The sequence below is a fragment of the Dermacentor andersoni genome, chromosome 3, assembly GCF_023375885.2.
Source record: "Dermacentor andersoni chromosome 3, qqDerAnde1_hic_scaffold, whole genome shotgun sequence".
NCBI lineage: Eukaryota > Metazoa > Arthropoda > Arachnida > Ixodida > Ixodidae > Dermacentor > Dermacentor andersoni.
In genome coordinates, this window is record NC_092816.1 from 9,144,793 (window position 1) to 9,167,976 (window position 23,184).

The 23,184-nt window shown below is 45.7% G+C and overlaps 1 protein-coding gene across 1 annotated transcript in view; it reads right to left on the reverse strand.

Moving 5' to 3' along the window:
- Positions 1–23,184, reverse strand: part of LOC126520778 (echinoderm microtubule-associated protein-like CG42247) — a 265,801-nt gene that overhangs the window by 26,576 nt on the left and 216,041 nt on the right. Inside the window, exons 17-19 of the mRNA XM_055061096.1 lie at positions 22,316–22,413; positions 20,396–20,489; positions 6,542–6,631 (exon numbers count right to left, since the gene is read on the reverse strand). Of these exons, the coding sequence (XP_054917071.1) occupies positions 6,542–6,631; positions 20,396–20,489; positions 22,316–22,413 (282 nt within the window). The remainder of the gene's footprint in view (positions 1–6,541; positions 6,632–20,395; positions 20,490–22,315; positions 22,414–23,184) is intronic.

Here is a 23,184-nt window from a genome sequence, read left to right on the forward strand (position 1 = left end):
CCGCCACACAGCGTAAACGGCGTCGTCTGACCTGAAGCGCGGGCAGCCTCCAATAAGCCATCAGCGTAGGATCGCGACGTTGTTCACATTTAAAGGTACTGACGTCAAAAAACTCGATAATGCTGGCAAGGTAGTCGTCCAAGTCGTCGTCGTTTGCGGTGGAGTGTGGCGGCGGGAGACGAGACAAGCAGCCGGCATCGGTATCACACCGACCGCTCTTAAATTGTAGCCGACAGAAAAGGCCTATTTTTGAAGGCGTAACGCCCAACGTGCCAGACGTCCCGAAAGATCCCGCGATCCAACAAGCCAGCAAACGGAATGATGCTCCGTCACTATGTTGAAATCGCGACCATTCGATATGGCCGAAACTTGTGGAAGTCCAAGACTACTGCGAGGCATTGCAATTCGGTGACAGCGTAATTTCGCTCCGCTCTCGCCACTGTCCGAGTTGCGTGCGCAACGACGTGCTGGCGCCCATGATGAAGTTGAACTAGGACGGCGCCAACTACCCACACCTGTAGCATCACTGTGTAGCTCAATCATGGCCTCTGGATTAAAACAACGCTAGATTGGCCCAGAAGTTAGGAAATACTTCAGCTTACGGAACGCGACCTCACACTCTGTAGTCCATAACTACGAATTGTCTTTCTGAAGGAGGCACGTGAGTGTGTGAGCAAGTTGGGCGAAGTTCTTAATAGACTGGCAGAAATACTAACACAGGCTAAGAAAATTTTTAAGTCTTTCGCGGTCGGCGGTTGGCTAAAATCGCGCACTGCAGCAATTTGTTCAGGGTCAGGTTGCATACCATATTTGTAGACGAGAAAACCGAGCTCGAGAGTCTGACGTACACCAAAGTGACGCTTCTTTGAATTTAGAACTAGTCCAGCGTTTTGTAGGCGGTCCAGTACGACGCCAAGTCGCTGATTGCGTTCCTCAAGTGTATTGCGAAAAATGATTACGTCATCGGTATAGCACATGCAGATCTCCCATTTCGATCCACGTAGCACAATGTCCATAAACCTTTCAAAGGTTGCTAGCGCGGTGCATAAACCGAAAGGCATGACATTCAACTCGAAGAGTCCGCCTGGGGTAACTGAGGCAGCTTTTTTTTTTTTTTATCGGTCGGGTGCATCGGTATTTGCCAGTATCCCGATCGTAAGTCAACGGGGGAAAAGCAGGAGGCTGCGTGAAGTCAACCGATAGCATCGTCGATGCGTGGCAGAGGGTATGCGTCTTTCTTTGTGGCTGCGTTAAGTCGTCGATAATCAACTCAGAATCTCGAAGAATTGTCCTTTTTCCTAACTAGTATCACTGGAGCTGCCCAGGGACTGTAAGACTCCTGGACAGCGCCTTCCCGCAGCATTTCTTGAACTTCCTTGTCCATGACATTTCGTTCTGCAGGAGACACGCGGTACGGCTTCTGGCGAATAGGCGTCGCTTGGCCCGTGTTTATGCGGTGTTGCGTTCGCGAGTGATGAAGCGAAATTGCACTCTCGTCTTGCGCGAAATCGAGTATTGGCGCACAGCGGACGACCACCTTTTGCAATTCTTCCCCCTCTGAAGAGGATAGGGACTTGTTCGTCCTGCGGTACAATTCCACGTAGTCGCGATTTGCTGCTCTCGCGTCGATATAAGCGTCAATGCCATCAAATTCTCACTTTCACTTTTGAATATCCTCAAAGAACACTGCGAAGAGCAAATCGAAACTTTTAACCACACACTTAGGAACATAACCCTGACACCAGATGAGAAGAGAGATTTAGAACATTACGGCGAAAAACAATCTAGAAAATTGGTTCAAAAACAAAGGAAAAAAGCAAATTTTAATCAAAAAACTACCTTCCAGCCAAACAGCCACCACACCCAGACAAGAGGGACCTCGAGCTTAGAAGTACCAGACAGGAAGGAAATTTCCACAGAACTAAACCGCTCCAATGTTATAGACATTTCTAAAACATTAAGTCAAAAAGAAATAGCCGTACTCAGCAAGGGCTTAAACTTTTGCCCCACGAACAACACAATAAATGAATTCGAGCTTCACAAGGACCTCTCAGAATTCTCCCGACGAATGCGTATCCGACACTTTTTTGCAGACACACCAGACACCGGGACGACACCACTTAGAGCCCAATCCACTTGGACTCCCGAACCAGAACAAGCCATAGAACTTGACATATACCTTAAAACTATCACTAAAGAAATTATCAGCCAATCCAAGAAATCTAAGCGACCTAAAAACATAACTGCGTCGGAGAGTCATATCATTTCAAATCTGAGCAGCCGGAATGACATTGTTATTAAGGAAGCAGATAAGGGTGGAAGTATAGTTATTTGGCCAACAGAAAAATACAAGCACGAGGCTTACAGACAACTAAACAACCCAGAACATTACCGCAAACTAGATAACGATCCAACATTGTCCTACACAGTGACAATTACCAACAGGCTGAAATCACTTTTGGCTGATGAATTGATAACACCATCAGAATACAAATTTCTGAAACCAAGCAACAAAACTGCCGGACGTTTTTACCTCCTTCCGAAAATTCATAAAATTCCATCCGCGAACTATACACTGCTATTATCCCAGGCCGTCCGATAGTATCAAACAACATCACCCCGACAGAGAGCATCTCCACATTCCTTAACCACTACTTTGGTGACTTGCCAAAAGCACTTCCGTCATTTGTACAAGATACGCCCCACCTGCTGAGAATTATAGAAGACATTAATACTAAAGGCACACTACCCCACAACACAATTCTCGCAACACTAGACGTCACGGCGCTGTACACCAACATTCCAATCCCTGATGGTTTATCTTCGATAAAACAAACGCTGTCTAAACACAGTGCACAACACTCTACTGAAGTCTACCTGTCTCTCCTTGAATTAGTTCTCACACATAACTACTTCGAATTTGAAGAGAGTTACTACCTACAGATACATGGTACAAGCATGGGTACGCCTTTTGCACCAACCTACGCGAACATATTTATGGGGATTCTAGAAACAGATTTCCTATCTCGCTGCACTACCAAACCTCACACATACCTACGATACATAGACGACATACTCATAATCTGGGGACATGGTCAAGACAGTCTAGATAAATATGTAGCGTTTCTAAATTCTGTTCACCCAACAATAAAATTCACATCAGAATCCTCAACTGAGCGCTGTTACGTTTCGCCTACGACGCGCGGTATAGCCGGCGCGGATGCAACGGACGCCGGGGCTTCGATTGAAAGCGGCGGACATTTTGGCCCGTTCGGAGCTGCCGCAAAGCCTCCCCGCCAAGCGCGTCCAGGCGTGTTTCAGTGCCACGTGTCTTCGTGTGCGCGTGTGTGTGTGTGTGCCCACGCTTGTCAAAGCGCGGCAGCCGGGGAGAGGAGCTCCCCAAGTGTGAAGCGAGGAGGTCCGACCGGCGCCGGCTTGGCGGATGCGTCACTACACTCGTCTCAACGTGTCTCTCAGCCTGTCCGTGCCCCGCCGTCACGTGGTCTCGTCACGAGGCCTTCCTCTTGCCCTCGACTCCGAGAGTATAAGAGCAGCTGCCCCCGGACGCCAAGAGAGAGGCTCCGATTTCTTCCGTTGAGTTACGTGCTCTCCCATCTCTCCACTTCGGTCGACCCGACCAGCCACTCTTTTGCGATGTTAGAATAAACAAGTTGTTCTGTTACCAGTCGACTCATGCTTTGCCGGGACCTACGGATGCTTCCAGTTGTGCCCCAGGCCGCCAGGCCAACGCTACCCTTGGGGCTTGCGACCCATTTGCAATAACGGGCGTCAGCACTGAGATTCCAACAGCGCATAAACTTTCTGGACACAACAATATACATTGACAATGGTCAACTAAAGACAGCGCTGTATAGGAAACCTTTCGACAAACAACAGTACCTAGAATATACCAGCCACCATCCCAGACATTGCAAACAAGGCATCTTTAAAGGCCAAGCCACACGACTACGTCGCATTTGCGTTGAAAACCAAGACTACATAGATAGACTCGATCACCTTAAAGAAACACTATCAAACAGGAACCACCCAAACAGTGACCTTCAAACAGCTTACATCGCTGCAACCAAACTTGATCGAGCCGAGGTCCTCAAGCCCCGCCCGAGGATCACAAGAACAACAACGCCTCTTCTTACTACTAAATTCTCAAACGCACTCCCAAACGTGAATAACATCCTAAGTAAATACTACCCGATTCTCACCAGCAACCAGAAACTTAAGAAGATTTTTCCCGACCCTCCCAGAGTGGCCTACAGACGCAACACTAATTTTAAAGATGTTCTTGTGCACGCCAAACTACAGAAAAACAAGAAGTTGGGAACCAATCCCTGAGGCCGCCCCAGGTGCTCTACATGCAAACACATTCAATCTACTACTACAGTAAAAAGTACAGCGTCGAATTACACACACAAGGTAACTTCGGCTTTCACCTGCACATCAAGCAACGTAGTCTACTGTCTAGAATGCGCCGCTTGTAGCAAACAATACATAGGTGAGACTGGACAACAAATTAATACAAGACTCAATGGTCACCGCGCGGACACAAAACACAATTTACCCAACGCAGTAGCCAGCCACTTTAATGAACATGGACATATGTTTGACAAAGCAAGGCTCTATATACTACAAACAAATTTCCGTTCCCCTCGCGAAAGGAAGTATACGGAATCATACCTCATACACAAGTTTAATTGCCTACACCCGACAGGAATTAATTTGGCACGCGGCAACTTAGAATCCTTAAAAGCTGTAACTTAAATCTGAAACTCTCATATCATCAACCAATACACAAAACACATTAGGCCACCAGCCAACTTTAATTCGTAACCTCACCTACTCTTCCATTTCGAAAAAAATTTTTCCTGCCTACTACGCAATTTAATGTACTCTTTCAGGTTTTTACGTCTATACCAACTGTACGATCCCCTTCTTCCATGTACATTTGCCCCCTTCTGCGCGCGTCACCCTCCTGTTTGTTATACCGGTTTCGGCCCCCTCCCCCTCTCCCTTCCCTCCCCCCTTTTTTTAACCCTTTTTTTTTTCTTGAAATCCCCTCGACAACACATTCCGAAGTCAATATGCCTTTTTCGGCGCCTCAACCCAGAGTATCGCCATCTCTGGATGCCGCCGTAACGACACCTACGTTAAGCGCGTGGGGCAGTGCCCCTTGAAAGACCATGCCGCTGCCATTCAGTCACCCCATACATTGCACCGCAGACTCCTCGTCGCCACCTTAACTATTTCAAAATTACTCGACCTATTACTACTATGCTACTCAAGTCACTTTCAACTCATGTTTTTCTTTTGTGTGCGCGTCTGGGTTTTCTCCTTTCTCTCTTTTTTTTGTCTGTTGTGTTACTCGCGCGCTGACCGCTTGACCGGCCGTTTTAATGCCTCAAGAACATGCCGCCAACGACTCCCCCTGAATACCTCCTAACCTTTCGCATCCCCAACACGCTCCCAAGCCCCCGTATTTTTTAAAGATTTCACTTTTCTCTTTCTTTTTCTTTCACTCCCCCCTTTTTTGTCTGTCTTGGTGCCGCCCTGGCTTTCCCCCCCCCCCCTTTTTTTTCTTTTTTTTTCCTTTTTTTATGCTTCTATTTCTATTTTCTCCCCGCGTGCCTACTCTCACGCTCTTGTCGCCTCGTCTTGAGAATGAAGCTCACAGACTTCGGACGACAGCGCTTGTTTCCTCTTGTAGTCTCTCTCTTTAAAACCAGACGCCAACACCCGCACGTGACGTCACTGCACTAACCCTTTAAAACTAACACGCCGAGGATGACGAGGCCGCCTTTGACGAAGATAGGTCCTCCTATCTAAACGTTGGCCAGCCTGTCTGAGGCACTTCATCCCTGTTTACAAACTTTATACATCAATGCTGACAGTCACTTTTGAGTCAAAGGTGGCCAGCTTGAGCCCTGTCGGCAGTAAAACTTGCTCCAAAGCCATGTCACCGCCCACACGTGAGCAAAAATACACATTCCTTGATAGAAGACGTGGCACGCGCATACCACGTGCAGATTGTATTTATGCTTAAGCTGGCAAGATCGGCAGCTTTGAAATACAACTATAGCAGAACAACAACGACGTTTAAAAATCGCGTGACCTAGGGAGTCCTAGACGAGAATTCAGCAAGCACAGGTCCCAAGAAGGACTGGTACAAGGCAATCAGGTCCTAGAATAAAAAATGCCGACACAGCATCTCGAGTTCACGATTATTGATATGTTGACTGTAATCAAGGTTGACCCCCTGAGCGGCTGTCGTCACCTTGACAGGTTTAAATCTATATCGGAGAAACCGCTTGTATATTTAATTTCACTGTGATCGAGGATCCGCTGCAGACGCATAAACGTTGATGACGTCGTTCTTTTATCTTCTATCATATTTCGTTCTGACCACTGAGCCTTCCTTGAAACTTTGCATTCAATTAAACGACGTTGTAGCTTTGTTTCTCAAAGCCCGGGAATGCTTAGACCTGGCCATCTTAGTTCATCACGATAGAATATTTTAAGAGTCACTTACCGACAATGTCTGGGTTCAGAGTGCAGGTGAGCTGGTACCAGTCGACTTTCGTAATGGTGGGTGATTTCGCCTTCAGGCTATTTACATCCCCTAAAACAACAAAACAAGGTGTCCTCTTTATTACAAGTTCTTACAAAGACGCATGCAAATCACAAGCACATAAGTGTTCTCTGACCTCGACTGCAGCACCTCGTAAAAACTGAGTTTGCTTTGTCAGTGCACTCGAACAGCTTTATAAGCATATTTAACTAACAAGGTGTCTGGACAATACACAAGTCTTTTTGCAATTACACCAACTAGAATGCATATTCTTGGTGAAGAGCCAAGAGGAAGCGAAACATTCCTATATTGCAGTTTACAAAATATGTCATTGCATCAACGCTTTACTGAAAAATCTACTACTGTCATTGAGATTCATGTAATATAATATTTTCAGTTTATTGAACGAATTCGAACCAGAAAGAAATAAAGAGTACACTTTCCATCTTCTGCAAAAGTTTTCAACCGAACAAAAGTGAATGAATGGATGAAGACGTTCTTGGTTCTGGCTTTTAATCGCTTACTCTTTGTTAGGTAGCTGAATTCGGTTTAGTGACGCAAAAGCGACTAACGCTATGCTGCACCAATTACAAGATGTTACAAAATCTAATTTATAACAGCGCAAGCTGTGTTGCTCTGTAGCTTGTGCAAACAGCCGGTGTTGTCTAGAAATTTAAACACGTCAGGTAATGACACAAATAGTTCATCTCCGAAATTTAAAGCAGGGTGTAAAGTTATGTATAACCTATATAAATTGTGCAAAAGTTTTCGTCTGTGTGTTTCATTATGCGTACATGTCAGTACAATGTTAATCACTGCTAGCGGTTCTCAGCACTTCGAGCACGTTTGTGGGTCTCCTTTTCTAAGTAAAAAATTGTTTGTGAGGTGCGCGTGCCCAATTCGTAGCAGGCATAAGACAACTCCAATAAACAGTTCCTGGTGATTACATGTCCTCCACTCGCCAAGTAGGGATGTACCAGGTCTGTTAGAAAAGTATCCGACTTTTGGCCGAGGAAAAAGAACTGGCATAACTGGAGCGTTGGAAACCTAATCACCCTCAAAGTACTCTCCTTGGGACTTCAAACACTTCTCCCAGCGGTGCTGCCATTGTTGAAAGCATTCCGAGAAGGCCTCTTTCGGAATGGAGTTTAGCTCAGCTGTCGTTGCAGCCATAATGTCCTCTCTTCTCTGAACTCGCGCTCCTTTCAATGGCCTCTTGATTTTGGGAAACAGCCAGAAGTCACAGGGGCCATATCAGGAGAGTAAGGAGCCTGTTGAACAACAGAAGTCTGCTTTTTCACCAAAAAAGTCTGAATCAAGTGCGAGGAATGTGCAGGAGCATTGTCGTGATGGATGCGCCAATTTCCTGTTGACCATAACTCCGGTCTCTTGCGCCGCACAGCATCACGTAGGTGACGGAGGACACCCCTGTAGTACTCTATGGTGATTGTTTGACCCTGTAGTGCGTACTCGTGGTGTACCACACCGCGGGATTCAAAGAAAGCAGTCAGCATCACTTTCACGTTGCTGCGCACTTGGCGGGCCTTCTTTGGTCTTGGTGACGTGGAATGCTTCCACTGTGACGACTGGGATTTGGCTTCCTGGTCCTACTCGTACAGCCAAGACTCGTGACCAGTGATTATGGTATTGATGAAGTCGAGGTCACTGTTTGTGGAATCCAGCATGTCCTGTGAGACTTCAACACGAACTTGCTTTTGCTCCACCGTGAGCAGCTTCGGCACGAATTTCGCCGCAACTCTCTTCATGGCCAAATCTTCGGTAGTAATAGAATGTGCAGAACAAGTGCTGATGTCCACCTCTTCCGCAATTTCTCGGATAGTCACACGACGGTCCCGCATCACCACAGCGTTCACTTCGGCAATGACCTGGTCATTTCGGCATGTTGATGGCCGACCGGAGCATGGCTCGCTCTCCACAGATGTGCGGCCGTCTTTAAACCGGTTGTACGACTCCTTAATCTGTATGCTGCTCATAGCATCGTCACCGAAAGCGGTCTAAATCTTCCGAATGGTTTCCACTTGGCTGCAGCCCAGTTTCTGGCAAAATTTTGCCGTAGCGCGACTACAGTCGCTCCGCCATTTCCCTTGCAAAAAAATAAAAATCCAACTACCTCAATCAAACGCTGCGTCCCAGCGACTGACGCTATCGGCAGGCGGGAAAAAATTCGCGCATCCGCACGAAGGTTCAATGTCGGCTGATGCGAGCGCGCTTGTTTCATATCCATCGGGTGTTAGCCAAAAAAAAAAAAAAAAAAGTCGGATACTTTTCTAACAGACCTCGTAGTAAGACGTAGCTTCTTGTTTGTCCAAACGTCCCGTTCGTGTTGTCATATTGAAGTCACAGCCTTACGAACCACTCGGATACCGTCTTTGTATGGAAGTGTTGTGTTCGTTATGCCGTTTTACGCTGCCATGGAGCCGCATCTATCTACTGTTTCACCACCCAGATGTGCTCCTGGATCTAATGGCACACTAATCGACCATATTTTTAATAACCCACTTTATCCACAGTGTGGTATCTTAAAAGTTAGCATTACTGAACGCTATCCCATTTTCTTTCCAATCACTTGCCGCTTGCAGAAAGCCTATAAAGACACAAAGAAGACGAAGTGCCTTTCAGGCAGAACGCCGCGTCTTCAGCTCTACTCATTTTGTGAATTTCATAGACTTTGCCTGAGAACTGCTGTCTCCTCCTTAACTGCGATGGAGATGGAGCCTCACGCCCGTCCGCCGGACTCGGCAGTGCCCGCGATGACTTCCTCCAGGAAGCCAACGGCACCGGGAGCGACACTGACAGCGACGATACCATGCAGCACTATATCAGCAGTGAAGAATCTTGTGATGACACCTTCGAGCTGGTGCGGAGTCGTAAAGCAAAGCGAAAGTATCTCAACAGATCATCGAATTCGAGTGCGCCCACCATGAGATCTTCGCAGAATACCGACATACTCATCATCCTTTTCGCGACAGTTCTCGTCACTGACAACCTGAGACGCCTCAACAGGTAAGCCGCGTCTTCACGTCTAGAAGTGCTGGTTCTGAATGAAATCAAAGACATCAGAGTCAACACCCGTAAGAACGTCCAAGCGATTGACGTTGAACATGCGCCTGCATTGGATTCTTTGCGCAAAGTCATGAAACTTGAAGGGACAGAAGTACGCCCTCATATTCCGCTGGGCAAAGAAGTCAGTACTAGCGTAATTTAGGATGTTGACGAGGCCATCGCTGACTCTGATCTGTCGACCTTAATCAAGCCAGCTACAGAAAACACCGTCATCACAAACGCGTTTCGTCTCGGCGTACCACGGTGTGTAAAGATCATCTTGACTTGACTTTATTGAAATTTAGACAATATACAATTGTCCAGGTGAAGAAGGCTAAAGGTCACACACGTGGTCCCCTGACTAGGCCCTAGACACCCTTAAAGATTCACATCTTTAAGGGCGTATCCCTCCCATCACATGTAAAGATGGGCCACTTCCGACACGCAGTTCGCCCCTTTATATGAAAACTGCTACAGTGCTGGAAAGCACGAAGTTAGGTCACGTGAGCAGTATGCGCAAAAACACTACCGTGTGTTCTCGATGCACAGGGCCACGCATCACTAACACGTGCGTGCCAGTGTGATGAAATGCACCAACTGCAGCGGCTCTCACGATGCCTCCACGAAGGAATGCCCTCTGATTCGAAAGGAAACCACAATATTCAAGAAAACGGTTACAGACCACTCGTCTTACAGAGAAGCCACAACATCTATTAAGCGACGACGGTCACGTCGCCGACGCCGATCAAGAACCTCCAAATCCTCTGTACAATGCGAACCACGTACATCACCACCCACTCTTCTGCCCAAGCAAAACGCCGTCAGTTCTAAGGAGAAAGGAGCATCGAATTGCACTGCAGTTGACGCTTGGCCAGAACATCTGAGGCTACATACACCTACTGAGCGAGATCAGACTTCTGCAGCAAGGGCACTTTGTCTGTTCCTGAAGAATTGATGGACCAAGATCACCAAATTGTTGTCGTGATCAGCTTTCTGGGCGATGCTATTCTTGTTCTGAACAAGCTACAGAGGCCAACAGCTCGAAGTGCGTTGGAAGTGCTGCGCACCATCAATCCGGTTCTCGCAATCTTTCGAGAGCACAGTGCTTGAGAGCTTCTACAGCAGAACCATGGGGCATCGACAACAACAGCAATCGTTCCGGGATGATGTCGCAAGTGCCTACATATTCCATTGGAATGCGAGAGGCCTGAGGTCACATATTTCGTATTTCCTGTTGTTCGCGTATGAAAACCACTTTCCTTACTCGTCATCTGTGAGCCGAACTTACCAGCCACCATAAGACAGTCGGGATATGAACCTTTCGTTTCAACTGCGTGTGCCCAAAGTAACAAGGTTCTGGCTTACATTCGCTAGGACCCCACTTATATTGCCCAACCCTTACCGCCACATGACGGTAACTAATACGTATGTGTTAATGTGAAAAAGGAGAGGCTCTCTCTTACACTTATTGGCGTCTACCTTTCCCCAACAAGTCAGTTTGATTGCAAAAGACTAAAAGATATTATGTTTGCGACTCCAAGTTTGGATAATAACAGGGGACTAAACGGTCACCTCGAGTTACGGGGAAGCTCGATGATAAATTCAAGGGGCAGGACACTCATATCCTTTGCATAAGGCAACAACCTATGTCTTATAAATGACGGAAGCCCGACATTTCTCCGAAGAACGACGTACACCAGCTGCCTTGACTTGACACTGGTGCAACGGTGCCTTACTTCGAGCGTGCAGTGGTTCACTGATATTGAAGCCCATGGAAGTGATCATATTCCGACCTATGTGAGAATCAATGGACTAGAAGCCTTATTACTGGTTGTAGCTCGCCAAATCGACTGGTCAGTCTTTGAACATCTTGTAAAAGCCACATGAAAGAAACATACCGCATGCAGGTTAGAAGACATAATTGCAGTCGCAATGCAAGATTGTACACGTTACTTCGCATATTCTTCGAAGCATACCGAGTATGACATTGAATTGGAAAGGCTTAGTGCACTACGCCGCCGAGCTGAAATGAGGTACAGGCGCACGAAGTCAATTATTGACCTCAGAGTAGCTCGGTTCATGCAAAATAAGATACAGCGCCAAATGAATAAACTAGCGCATGAGGGATGGAAACGCTTTTGCGAGTCACTGAACTCCCTCAAGCCACTGTCCCGTGTGTAGCGTACCCTAGCTACGGGGCCTTTGCTCATATCCCCAGCAACGGTACCCTTTTAAAGTCCTTGCTCCATATCAAAACCACCATAAGAAAAATGCTTTAGAGGAATTTTGCACGAAAGTCGCCGGCGGGACAGTTTCAGTCCCTGACATAATTTTAGGCAACATTCCCGGTCATCCAGATACATGTATGGACGCTCCATTCTCTGTGGAAGAGTTAGAAACTGTTATGGCGCTCTGTAAATGTTCATCTTCACCAGGGCCACATGGAATAACGGGTACTGCTTTGTGACACCTAGGTCGACAAGCACGACGAGAACTTCACAACATTTTTTAATATCTCATGGCAAGATTGCGTTGTTCCACAGTCATGGAAACGCAGCCGCCTGGTACCGCTGCTAAAAGCAGGATGGTCACCGCTGGAACTAGCATCATATCGGTCTATAACACTCGTCAGCTCTGTCGAGAAGCTCATGGAACTTATTATCCTCATTCGTCTAGAATAGTACATTGAACTCCACAAAATTTACTCTGACTCTATGGCGGGATTTCAACGAGGCTGTTCATCGATTGACAGTGTCATTAATCCAGTGTCATCTGCCCAGCAGCAAAAATATTGGAAGCGATTGTCAGTAGCACTCTTTCTGGACGTGAAAGGCCCATACGACAACGTTGCCCGTCAAGCCATCCTAGATGCACTTTTGACAATTGAACTAGGAGGGCGATTAATTCGATGGATCCGAAACTACTTGACACAAAGATCCTTGTTTGTACGTACGAGATATGGTCCGTCTACCGACCACTACGCATGCCAAGTGTTCCCCAAGGCGGTGTTCTAAACCCGATTCTTTTCAACCTCGTGCTTCTGCGGCTGGCCGAATCCCTACCGGTAACAGTGAGTGTCTCAATCTACGCCGACGACATCTGCATGTGCGCATCTGGGCCTGCAGGTTCGTGCGAGTCTACAGAAAGCAGCAACACAGGCATCTAGGTATCTTTGCATACAAAGCCTACCATCTCGACAGAAAAATGTGCGTTAGTCGCTTTTACAAGAGAAGCGACGTCTGGTTACCCAGTATACATCCATGGCCAGCCTATTTCCAACAAAACAAATCATTGGTTTTGTGTGTGTCATTGTTGACCGAGACATATCTTGCAGCCCTCAGGTTGCCCACTTGAAGAAGAAGCTCACATCTATTGTTCATGTCTTCAAATCCGTCGCCGGCAAAACATGGGGATCGTCAGTGGGCTCCACGTTACAGTTGTAAGGAGAACTTTTTATCGGATTCCTACGAAATAGCTCTTCCGTGCTTGCTAAAACATGCAAGTCAAATCTTTGAAAACTTCAGAGCGTGCAAGCACAGGCACTACGTGCTTGCTTCGGCTTTCCACGGAACGCCTCAACAGCAGGAACTGTTATAATAGCTCAAGACAATCCAATGACGACTTATGTTACCATTCACACGCTTAGGGCTGATGTTCGTCCCGTTCCACGGATGCAATCGGGCTCTCTTGCCTACCTGCCAGAACGACGACCACAGGCGTCATTCGCCAACGTGGTCAGCATTCATGGTGCCTCACTACCCTCGATATTACACCCTCCGCTTTGTGACGTTTAAAACAACCTCAAGTGTGTCTTTCCGTTCCAGGGGTAAGAAAGAAGATTGACCTGCCTATCTTGGCCTTGAAGCAAGCAGCTCTGGATTGTTTGCACACTTTCTACTTTGACCGAGTTCACATATATACGGATGGCTCTTCCGCTAAGACCAGCTCTACCAGTGCAGTGGTTATACCATCACGGTCAATAAGCATCAGATAGAAGATTACTCACGTGACAACATCGACAAGTTCGGAGATTGTTGCCCTCCGAGGTGCCGTTGATTATATTAACAACCAACCAGCTAATCGGTGGGCAATATCCTGCGATTCGAAGGCGGCCTTACAATGTCTTCTGTCATCTCTTCGTCGCAGGTCCTGTGAACAACTCGTGTCCGAGATACGAGAAATGCACCAGCATATGATCGCAAGAGGACACGACGTCTAGCTTTAGTGGCTGCCGGGCCATTGTGGTATCTCCGGCAACGAACTCGCTGACGAAGCTGCTAGAAAAGCACACGAAGGAGCAAAGCTTGTTTCTGTGCCTTTATCGAGGACGGACGCAGCCTAACACTTAAGCAAGCTAGCGCACTGTATGACATTGGAGAAGTGGCGCACACCTGAATTCACCCAACATTTCTTGCATTCCCTCGATCCATCTATGCAACTGCGACTGGTACTAGAGCTTCTGCGAAATGAAGAAACAATGCTGTGTCGCTTACGCTTGGGCGTCGCATTCGCCAATGCATATACGTGTTTGGTTAGAATGGCTGACAACGCCGGGTGTAATGCCTGCGGTGTCGAGGAGATTATAGAACATTTCTGTGCTTGTACCAATATTTTGAAAATGAAAGACATGACCTCTACACAGCTGGAACTCAGTTAGATAGGAAACCGTTCACCTTGAACAACTTGTGGGGACCATTGCCTCTAATATAACAGCTACAGACCGCCACAAAAGCGCTCCTACGATATTTGAAAGCTACCGTGTTGAGCGACCGTCTGTGATCCGGACTGAGTGACCGTCAGTGGATACAGAGCAGAAAATTTTACCGCATCGTGGATATCTACAGTGGACTTTCTCTTCTCTTAATCTCTCCCTCTCCTTTCCCCAGTGTGGGGTAGCCTACCGGGCTCTGTCCTGGTTAATCTCCCGGCTTTTCATTTATCACTATCTCTCTCTATTGAAAAACAATTAACAAGGAAGAGTTCACCCCCGCATTGTCGATTTAGATTGTTCAGAGTAATTTCACAAAGCAACGTTAACATTTCTTTTGGTGTATTTGCTTCCTCAATGCAAAAATTTATAGTCGGTATCACTTGCATCGTGAAATGCAGAAAAAATGTTCCGGCCTCACATATTGCCTGGTTAACTAACGGTCTTTTGAAGAGCATTCGTAAAAAGGCAACCTTTACTGGAAAATCAAGCAGCCACCTTTTAATATTGGACTAAAAGCTCGCTAAAATCTTTACTCTAACATACTTACTGATTACTTAAGGATACCAAGCGTAAAAATTACGAATCCAAAATCTTTGACGTTGGTAATGACTAAGAGAAAGAATGAAAAATTACTAACTCATTTCTAAGTCGAAACACTCTGGATTCGCCTGTAAAGGAACTAAGATAGTCTGGAGTCATATATAATAAACCACGAGAAATTGCTACCGCATTTAACGAACTCATTTGCTCCAACAGTTCTTTTCCGTTCACTCTCAAACAGTCTCTACAGCGTTTTTTAACAGTCGCTTCATTTTATTCCATCTGGGTCAGATGAACTTATTCATATCGTATATCATTTGATGGCGTCCAGCCCCGGTCACGATAATATTCATTCAGTATATGTAAAACTAGTACCTCATCACATTGCCATGCCTCTGTCTCAGATAATAAATTTAATGTTTAATGTCGGAATATTCAGGACGCGACTTAAGGCGCCTAAAATTATTCCGGTATTTAAAAGCGGCCACCGCAGTAGTATTGCAAATTACCGTCCAGCAGCAATACTGCAAATCTTTGGTAAAATAAAAGAAAAATGCATTAAGAAGCACCTTAAGAAATACTTCTCTAAAGTTAACATTTTATCCCATAATTAATTCGGTTTCCAAAAGGGATATTCCACTGACCTTGCATTGCTTTCTTTTACTGTGAACATAAAAGCGCTATTGACAAAGGCAAATATATTGGATGGATCGTTTTCATAGACTTTTCTAAACCAATTGATTCGATCAGCCACATTATGCAGCCACAAGTTGTGTGCATATTGACGGCCCTGCCTTATAACTCATTAAAAGCTATTTATCTCATCATCATCATCATCGTCACCATCAGCCTGGTTACGCCCACTGCAGGGCAAAGGCCTCTCCCATACTTCTCCAACTACCCCGGTCATGTGCTAATTGTGGCCATGTTGTCCCTGCAAACTTCTTAATTTCATCCACCCACCTAACTTTCTGCCGCCCTCTGCTACGCTTCCCTTCCCTTGGAATCCATTCCGTAACTCTTAATGACCATCGGTTATCTTTCCTCCTCATTACGTGTCCTGCCCATGCCCATTTCTTTTTCTTGATTTCAACTAAGATGTCATTAACTCGCGTTTGTTCCCTCACCCAATCTGCTCTTTTCTTATCCCTTAACATTACACCTATCATTCTTCTTTCCATAGCTCGTTGAGTCGTCCTCAATTTAAGTATTTGATTTAATTTAATTATTTAAATCAATTTAATTTAAGCTATTTATCGAACAGACAGCAAGCCGCCTACATTATTCCAACGCTCTTTGAATTCATTACAAATAATAAATGAGTGCGCCGAAGTTCAATACATGGCCATCTATTATTCTTACCTTGTGTTAATCACCTCCCTACTGGCCTTACTGAAACTAGACCTTTCTTGTAAACAGACTATACACCATGGTCCTTGCTACCGACTGGTCTATAGATGCTTTCAATACAAAATTAAACGAAGATTGAGAGGACATATTACTCTGGTGCCGACGCAATTCTCTCGATAATAACACTTCTAACTCGTCATTCACATTGTTTCATTCCAGTCAAAATTCTCCAACATTTATCACAAATATTCTCCAATCCGTTCAATTTCATGCGGCAAGATTCAATCATGCTTCGTATTCGTATGACATCAGCGTTTCATCCCTGAAAGCCCAGTGCAGCTTATCACCATCTTATTTTCTTCGGTACTTTGCAACACTGTGTCTCTTTAATAATTTCTTTCACTCTCCACTTAATCGCGCGCCTTACATCATCCCTGCAGCTCACATATTTCATCACACTGGTCCTGTACTACAGGTTATATTTGGCCACGCACCCATTCTAAAGTATATTCTCCTTCACATCTTGCCTGAGCAGCAAAAAATTGGAACGGCCTTCTCCTGCCCTCACTATCACCTCCCCATCAAGCCTCATGCAAAGTGTAACAAATCCCCTTGCACTATAGTCTATTATAGTCACTATAGTCTATTGCACTATAGACAATTACGTCTTCTGTACAAACACATCTGTAAGGCCGAGCATGTGTCATTTCGGCATGCGTCATTGTAGGGCCGAGAATGATTGACAGCAGTGACCAATTCTGCTGCCTCAGAAAGGACTGGCTAACTAAAATGAATGACCCGGCTCTCGCTTTTGACAGGTCAACCCGGTACATGGCTTGTCGCCGGGCACTGAGCCTTTTCCTTCCCTTGTCATACGGGAAAAAGAACGGACAGCGAAACTGAGTGCACTCTTCCCCCCCCTCCCTCCCTCCCGAATAGCAGCGCCGTAGTGAAGTGCCCAACTGCCTTGGCCCCTGCTGGCGACTATGGGGTGAGGCAGGGCATCGACAGTGGTGCACCGGAATGCGGAGAGCGGAGAGAGGGTAGGGTGTGCAGTTCCGCGGCCAGCGCTAGCAGCAAGTGAGAGAACACGGCGCCATCCGTGTCGGGCTACACCGCTTTCTCTTCTTTTTTTCTATACTGCCTTCATAACCGCAGTGCGGATGACTCATGGGCAGTCTTGGCTTCAACCACGCAGTGGTAGAACGGCGAGGCTCCGAACTACGCGCGTCCTAACAGCGTCCTGAGCTCTAACACCCAGCTAGGTGCAGAAGGGAGAGGGCGTGCTCTTCGTGCTCTCCGTAAATGTAAGTAGCTCGCTTGTGAATACAGTTTGTCGTAGTTGTTCAATGTTTCCTCTCTTCTCCCTCACCTCCGAGGAGCTACATCACACGGACCTCGTCCCTCAACACAACGGGAAAAGAAACTTTTCTCCACCCCTTATGTAATACCTCCTCGGGGGTCTTTAAGAAAATATGAATGAATGAATGAATTCACCATACTGTTCATACTGTTTCTGAGGGCTCATCTCTTCGAGTAACATTAGACTCGAACTTAAAATACGCAAACATATTACTAATTCAATTCGCAAGTTAGTCCCTGGTATCAGAATATTACTGAAGACCCGATCGTACTTAGTTGCATCGGCTATGCTTACACTTTCCTACACATTTACTGAAAGCCGCATTGGTTACTCTATAACAACATGGGGAAACCTGTCGCACATAATTCCGCTACAACAAAACCAAGCTATCAGAATGCTAACCTTTCGCGCATTCTGCAGTACTGATATTGTGCTGCTTTATGAACATAGACGACAGCCAATTATCAAACTCGTAAAATCTAATATTGCGATTACCTTGTTTAAGGCAACTAACGACCATCTCTTCCTATAAATATTTTCTGCAAGCCCCCATGTCTCGTTAGCACAAATCCTACTAGATACACTGCCCATAACAATTTCCTTTTACGGATGATAGAAACGAATTATGAAAAACACACTGCATACTTTTCAGCATTTTACTTTTGAAATAACCTACCGTTAGATATTAGGTTGCCTCCATCGCTACGTGCTTTCAAACAGGTATTATTTTCTTTTCTGTTAGATGGCTTCTTGTCATATATGGTGCATTATATTCGACCTGTTTTAGCCAAATTCATGCTTTTTAGTGTAGCCTTTATTTTATCCAGTCTTGCGAGTTGCCTAATCATTCACATATTTCATATTTAGTTCGCAGCGTTCTGTTGGTATTTTTATATAACTACGCACACTTCCAATCTTAGTGTCTACTCTGTCAGTATTTCTTTCGTTGCTGCTTTTCTATATGTACTACGCCTTTCTTTTACGGATAGGAAGTCTCCATGCAGCTTTGGAGTTGGGAGTTTGGAGTTTATTTCACCACAGTGTTTCAATGTTCACGTTTTTTTATATTCATACATGAGGCAAAGATACAATGTGTGGTGTGGAATGCGGGAAAAAAGCTGTGATATAAACGTAGCCTTGTCTGGCCCTACATGCCAACAATACAAGGCAGAAAAGTGACAGCATACGTTAAGTCATGTAAACAAGTAAATAGGCACATAAATACACAGTGAAATTCGCACAATAAGGAATATAATTATCAAAAAAATACATGAAGATTTGCACTCCCGAGAAAGAAATTTAAGAATAAATAAAACTCCAAGTTACGCCCTGGAATCTCCTCCTGCATATTACATTATGAATGTACACCACTGACCAACCTGAATAAACTGAAACTGAATAAACAATTATTTCCAACAAATTGTCGCGCCGTTGCTCAGTCGCAGCGATTGGCGTGATGTGGGAGGGGCAATATGTGACGAAGGAAAGCGCCGTCAAAATGGGCGCTTTCATGTTTTACCGCGCGTTGGTAGCTCTGCGAAGCAATGTCGCGCGCCAATTTTCATCATCATCATCTTCTTCTTCTTCCTCTTCTTCTTCATCATCATCATCAGCCTGGTTACGCCCAGTGCAGGGCAAAGGCCTCACCCATACTTCTGCAACTACCCCGTTCATGTACTAATGTTGGCCATGTTGTCCCTGCAAACTTCTTAATCTCATCTGCCCACCTAACTTTCTGCCTCCCCCTGCTACGCTTCTATCTGCTTGTGTATTCTATCTGCTTGTGTATATGCCCTGAGTTTGACGTTTACTTTCGCTTTTGACGATTTATGACAGAACCTACCTACATGATGGAACCTATGTAACCCAATTATTATAAATAATTTATGTGGTAATGGTGTGGGAAGCACTTTAACAAGTCGCGATGGCCTACATGCTAAAGCGCAGGTAAACGTTTTCTGAATAAGCAAACGAAATTCAAGATTCGTCAAATCAGCTACTTCAGGCATCTCGCTTCGCGAAAACACTATCGGCCATCACAAGACGCCTTTTTGTCCCCTGTAAATTGACTGCGAGATGTTCAAGTGCACAGCAGTGCCGAATATTCTGTGCGGAGCAGCTGATTTGATGATCAGTAATGTCGAAAGTTGGGCTTGTTGGTGGTTAATCACCATACCTTGCTGGTGAAGCAGCGCACTGACACAGACACAGTGAAGACACACGAGAAAAGACGACACTCGCTGCACTCACGGCTATTTTATTTCAGAACACATACTTCATATTTATATACCTGCGCACCCTAAAGCGTCAAAGATAATCAAGGCATTCACAAGCGGGGAGAGGGATGTATCAGTCAGCCATCTGTACATCTAAGCCATGGTGAGGTCGCCTTTTTGGAAGTACACTAAAGGAAGAAAAAAGAAAAAACTGAGCAATAACAATGTTTGTTAGGGGTGCAACAAATACGATATGATTGCACACCATGATAGATAGGTGCCATATCTGTGACGCTGAGTATGCGTGGGCAATTTTTTTTTTAATGCCTTTTCTTGCCTTGATTATCTTTGACGCCTGAGGGTGCGCAGGTATATAAATATGAAGTATGTGTTCTGAAACAAAATAGTTGCGAGTGTAGCGAGTGTCGTCTTTTCTTGTGTGTCTTCACTGTGTCCGTGTCAGTGCGCTGCTTCACCAGCAAGGTATGCTGTTTTGATGAATTTTGCGTTTGAGCTGAAAACGTAGAACAAACAATACGGACACCTATGAGCAATTTGGTTAATGTGCTTACAGCAAAGAAGTTCTTGATACTGGCCGTCAGTCGTGATGACTTGTAGCAAGCGACTGTCCACTGACCAGTCGATGTTCACGATTGAGTCTCGGCCCTGCGTTGAAAGAGCATTAGAAAGCCGTAGTCATCACAAAGTCTACCCACTTATCATCAACACCACGAAACTGAGAAGTTAAACATATCGCACACAGCCAACATGTCGCACTGAACATTGATGAAACAGCCACGTAAACAGGACGTACAAACATATATCGCTCTCAACGAGCGAATACACCCGACGCATACACACTGCTGATGCAGCCTTGTTTCTCTGTCGTTCGACACTTCCGAAATACCAAGACAGGATGGTGTATACCAAATTATTTCGCAAGGGGACCTATTAAATGGAACCGGTATTAATCGTAACATACACGATAATCTTTCCTTACTCCTTGATCACACGAATACAAATTAAAGGTTATGCAAAACATGCCTCATGAGTTATTCTTGCCGAAAGCAATCCACGAGCGGAAAAGGTTGGATCAAGTTATTATTGCGCTGTGTCTTTTCACGGCTTTGAGCATCGCGTTTTGAGCATCGGTAATAAATAAACGAATAAATAAATAAATAAATAAATAAATAGGGCTTTTTACCCACCTACTGAACACGGAGAGAGTGCTGAAAAGCATGCATCACTAAAAGAGTAGCAGTGTCACCCGAAAGGCGAAGCATTGATTGCGATCGTAAATTGTTAGACAAGTATACGCGAGAAGGTTAGTAGTTTTATCAGCTGCATGTACTGCTATAAACATTCGCTTATTAACTAAATTAACAAGCACAGTGTCACGCACGCACAGGCACCGCAGACACTTGCTGTCACCATGCAGGCGCGATGGAGAGCGGCAGCACCGGCGAGGAAATTCACCTCCGTGCTGCCTATCGCTTCAGCGCGGGTCGCGTATACCTCGGGTCACCTAGCCTTGGAACCCACCGCAGATTGCAGCACGCCCGGCCGCGCGATGCGAGTGCAAGAGCAGAGAGAGGGAAGGCCAGCCAGACGAGCGTCCGGTTTGCTACCCTACACTAGGGGAACGGAATAGGGGGGACAGCGGGCACGCTGTGTGTGCACGCCGCAAAGCGCCCAGAAGTCCAAGCAAGCGCTCCGCCGATTCGTCAGGCTGCCGTCATTCAGCTGTCTGAAGCTAATCTTGGTGCTTGCGCATAGCTGGTGATGCACGTTGAAGTCACCAGTGAAGACCAAGGAGCCGGTGGGCGTCAGCAGTGCGTGGCAGCACATTGTTAAGATAAAGCCGAGCCTTTTCGACTTCAGTGCAGCCAAAAGTAGAAGAGTGAATGCTCGCCAAGCGTCCGCTTGGCCCACCTCCCCGCGCGCGGGATGACGGTGCCGCATCGTGACACCGTCCTTCTTGGCTCACTCTCGCACGCTTTCCCTCGCAACAACAGCATACGGCGCGCGGCAGTAATCTTATCGCATTTGGACTTTACACGGAAGCTCAAGGCGACGGCCATGACGACGGAGGGAATGCGCCTGGAATGTCCGTATCATTTTCATTGCAATAAGTTTTCCATTTTCGAGTGTGTGCAAAATGCCAACAATAGCTTCCCTACGTTTACAGCGTTCTTGTGTCAAGGTAATATTTATAGGCACCAGCTCGAGGCAATGAGTAATGAGCAATGGTATGGTAAACTAGCGATAGCAATAACAAGATGAAGCAGAATATAAGCATGGCAGAAGCGTTGTTAGAGAACAACCTGCAAGAAAAATACGGATACTAGAGGCTACAATCCATCAAGTGAGGATATCTGATTATAAATTATGTGGCGGTGTCCGTACTTCCTATGTCTCTGTCCAAGGCGCTTTAGTAGAAAGCTAAATCTAAGTGAGACAAAGATAGGTAGATAGGAAACGAAATTACATACCCTGATGACTTCGCCTTTTTGATTCGTCTGTCCTTGGTCTTGCACCAAAAGTATGTGGATGAAGCCGTCGTTCGCCCCAACCGCCATCAACATGCCATCTAGAAAATACAATTGAAATACACTGTGTACCGCGTGTCCTTTCGTTCACCTACTCGTACTTTCAGACACTTGACGACTTATCACACATCGAAGTAGACCGTGAGTGCTTACTCTAATCCGTTACTCTTGCGTGAAAGTAACCAACAGGTCTATAGCTTTACGTGGGTGGAAATAAGCGTTACTGCAACCTATGTGTGCCACTGATGACAGCTTGACAGTTGAAAGTGCCCGGCAGCTTACATTATTAGCTTAATTATTACAGTCAGTTATATTCACCTTTATCATAAGATGTGGGAGTTAAACCACGTCGAGGAAGACGGGTTTAAGGGGTGCTGCTATCCTTCCTTGGTACATTCGATATAGCTACCTCCTCAAATAAGAACATCAACTAAAAAAAAGAACTCAGAATGTGTAATGCGTAACAAGTAATGGCCATTTTATCTCAAACCTATTTGCAATGTGTGTGCATTTGTTCTGCACTTATTCCTCTTCTGCACATTGTCATCATGATAAACGTGCCTTTCTTCTTCATCGCCTGCGGCGCATCAGCAGCGTGAACTGTGCCTGGGACCTTCGCTGTGTCTCTTTCAGGCTCAATAAAATATCGGCCTGCCTCCTACGTCACAAGTGGTGGATGTACGGCTCGTGGTGCATCTTTTTAAAGAAGAAGCATTCTCTTAAATTTCTTAGCTGTGCCGACACATTGTCGCACCCTGGGCCCCATCTATTTGTGTTGCTTGTAACAGTTCTTTCTTGCATGAATATTTTTT